Source organism: Herpailurus yagouaroundi, unplaced genomic scaffold, assembly GCF_014898765.1.
Source record: "Herpailurus yagouaroundi ecotype Mexico unplaced genomic scaffold, PumYag 220, whole genome shotgun sequence".
Classification (NCBI taxonomy): domain Eukaryota; kingdom Metazoa; phylum Chordata; class Mammalia; order Carnivora; family Felidae; genus Herpailurus; species Herpailurus yagouaroundi.
Genome location: NW_024412451.1, coordinates 9,535,310 through 9,538,086, shown reverse-complemented (window position 1 = coordinate 9,538,086; position 2,777 = coordinate 9,535,310). Strand labels below are relative to the sequence as shown.

Sequence of the window (2,777 nt, the reverse complement as noted above, 5' to 3'; positions counted from 1 at the left end):
GCCCATCTTCCACCTCTTTCTCGCTCTAGGTTTGGCCTTTGGACCTAGACTCCACTGCGCCCTAACCAGGCCTTCCTCCTCCCACCAAACTCTTTCGACTCCACCTCTCCCTGCCCTTCTCTCCAGACTTCTTCCCTACACTCAGTTCTCCTCTGACTCTTGCTAACTTGTATTCCTTTCCCCACACTCTCCACCCTCTCTCCCTGGAACTGTCCCCAGGGAGTTCCTCCCTGGCCCTCTGCCCTCGCCCTCCAGGCTCTTCCTCTTTCTAGTCTACCCACTACCCACAAGGCGCCTGAGGGGAACTCCCAACACCCAACCTGACTCTGTCCCTCCTTTGCTCTGCCCCTTTCTGCTGCCTCACTTCGTCATCGTCATCAGGACAGAGGCTGCCCCTGGGCACCCCCAATTACCACCCCTCCCCATTTGTGTCCGTGTCTGGCTTCCCACAAGACTGGGGGGGGGGGGGCTTAGAGGGCAGGGCAGGGTCTGAAGCATCTCCAACCCCCAGCATCGCCCTGCACAGGGCCTGCCACACAGGAGACCTTGGGAGATATTCACTGAGCAAAGGAAGGGACATCCACTAAGCACCATGTGCTTCCTGCATCGTCCATAGCCTTCAGATGCATCCCCCTGCACCCCCACAGCCCTTGCTCAGCTCACTGGCCACATCCCACAGCACCAGCCTCCTGTTCACCCCTTTCCCGAGTGGCTCCTTCTCACACCCACGTCCAGTCCTGCCCTTCTGCTGCTCAAAGCTGTCCCCCGTCTCCCCACTACCCTCAGAATAAAGCCCAAACCCCGCAGCCTGGAACTCCAGCACTTCTGACTCTGGTTTCTAGCTGCTTCTCTGACCTAACCACCACCACCACCCCCGTCCTCCAGCATCCCAGATCTCTGAGCTCTGTCCCCAGTACAGCATGCTATGTCGCCCCCCTGGCCTTTGCATGAGTCACCCCCTTCATCCCTTGGCAGATTCCTACTCATCCTTTTTAAACCTAGGCTGGGACTTATGTTCTCCAGGAAGTCTCCCTGAGTACAGCCCACTCCTGGGACTTGGTCACTCTGTTCTCCCCATTGTGGTCCCTGTCACAGTGCCCATCACCCTGCCTGGATTGCAGTTTTTGACGACTCCTCCTTGAGAGCAAGGAGAGGGTCTGTTTCATCTGGGGCAATCCTGATTCCAACATACTGCCTGGTGTGTTCGCAGAGGCACAGAAATGTCAATGAGTGAATGGCTGAATTAATGAATGAATGAAACACAAATGTCTAAATCGCACCAGACACCATGCCTGTGCTTCAGTATTTTGTGTGATTATCTGCATCCTCCCAGGAGTGTGAGTTTCAAGGGCCAGTGCCTGTGTTTGATGCTGAATTTCAGCCTGTCTCTGCCTCTCACTCTCCTCTTTGAGTTCCTGCCTCCCTTTTGTACTCCATTCATGTTATGTTCCCTTTGAAAGCCATTCCAGGGCCCCCTGCTGCCCTCAGAATAAAATCCAAACTCCTGACGTAACTTCTGAGGCCCTGGGCAGTCTGGCTCTGTTTACATCTCCCGCATCATCTTGGCCCATCTGCACCCAGCGCACTATGCCGTAGCCCTCCCTTAAGCTCTTCCTGCCCCAGGGCCTTGGCATATGCTGTTCTCTGGCTGCCACACTTCCAGCCTCACCTGGCTGGCTTCCTGTCATCCTTTCAATGTCAGCTAAAATATTTCTTCCTTTTAAACTGGGTTACCCATCCCTGACAGAACATTTTGTAGCATTTCAGACTTCTCCTGTGTCCTAACTGTACCTTGCTGCTTGTACACACAGTTCTTTGATTAACGTCTGTCTCCTGCACAAGATGCAAACTCTGTGAGGACGCTGGGGAGACCCTGTCTGTCTTCCTCCTTTCTGTAGCCTCAGCATCTGGCACAACGCCTAGTGCTTAGGTGCACAAATAAATTTCGGATAATGAATGAACCAGTCACTCTGATCGCCTGTTTATGTTCCCTCTCCAGCGCCTTCCTGGTACACAACAGGCACTTAATAAACCCTTGTGGAATAATGAATGAAAAAATGAATGAATGCCCACATCCACTCCTCGTTACTTTGCCTTTCTGCCTGCCTTCTCTTTACCTTTCTATCTCTTTACAAAGGGCATATATATAGTTTGTAGGTATAACTATATATTCGTGTGTTATGGGCCCCTCTCCAGGAGTTGGGCCGGGCTGGGCTGGGAGTCCCTCCCTCCCCCACCGCCCCGCCCCCACATGCACACAGCAAAACATTAAAAAGAAAACATCTCAAAACTGCAAAAAAACTCCACAGCCCTCCCCCCGCCCCGCCAACCCACAAAAAAAAAGTAAATAAATAAAACACGACGCCCCCTCCCGACGGCTCCCTCCCTCAGGGTCCCCGATCGGAAGGCGGGGCGCGGGGAGGGCCAGGCAGTTCTCCAGCGCGCTCGCGGGGAGGGGGGAGGGGGGGCGCCCCCGCCCCACCCCGGCAGCCTCGTTGCACGCGCGCCCGCGCACGCGCCCCGGACACGCCCCCTCGGCGCCCCCCGGCGCGCCCCTACACCGGCGTGGTTTTCCTGTTGAGCGTGTTGGTGTTGGAGGCGGCGGCCTCCTTGGCCAGGGTCCCGGGGGCTGGCGCCGCGGGCGCAGGCGGGGCGGGCGCGGGCGCGGCGGGCGGCCCGGTGACCGTGACCGTGACCCCGCCGCCCGCCTCCTTGGGGAAGGCATTGTGCAGCGTGAGGAAGCCGGGCGCCCCCCCGCGGTCCCGCTCGGCGCCCGC

General features: G+C 57.1%; 1 protein-coding gene across 1 annotated transcript in view; it reads right to left on the bottom strand.

Moving 5' to 3' along the window:
* Positions 1–2,170: 2,170 nt before the first annotated feature.
* CACNG8 (calcium voltage-gated channel auxiliary subunit gamma 8) overlaps positions 2,171–2,777 on the bottom strand; it is a 13,506-nt gene continuing 12,899 nt past the window's right edge. The window contains exon 5 of the mRNA XM_040457866.1: positions 2,171–2,777. This exon is cut by the window's right edge and continues 19 nt beyond it. Within this exon, the coding sequence (XP_040313800.1) occupies positions 2,556–2,777 (222 nt within the window). The 3' untranslated portion in view covers positions 2,171–2,555.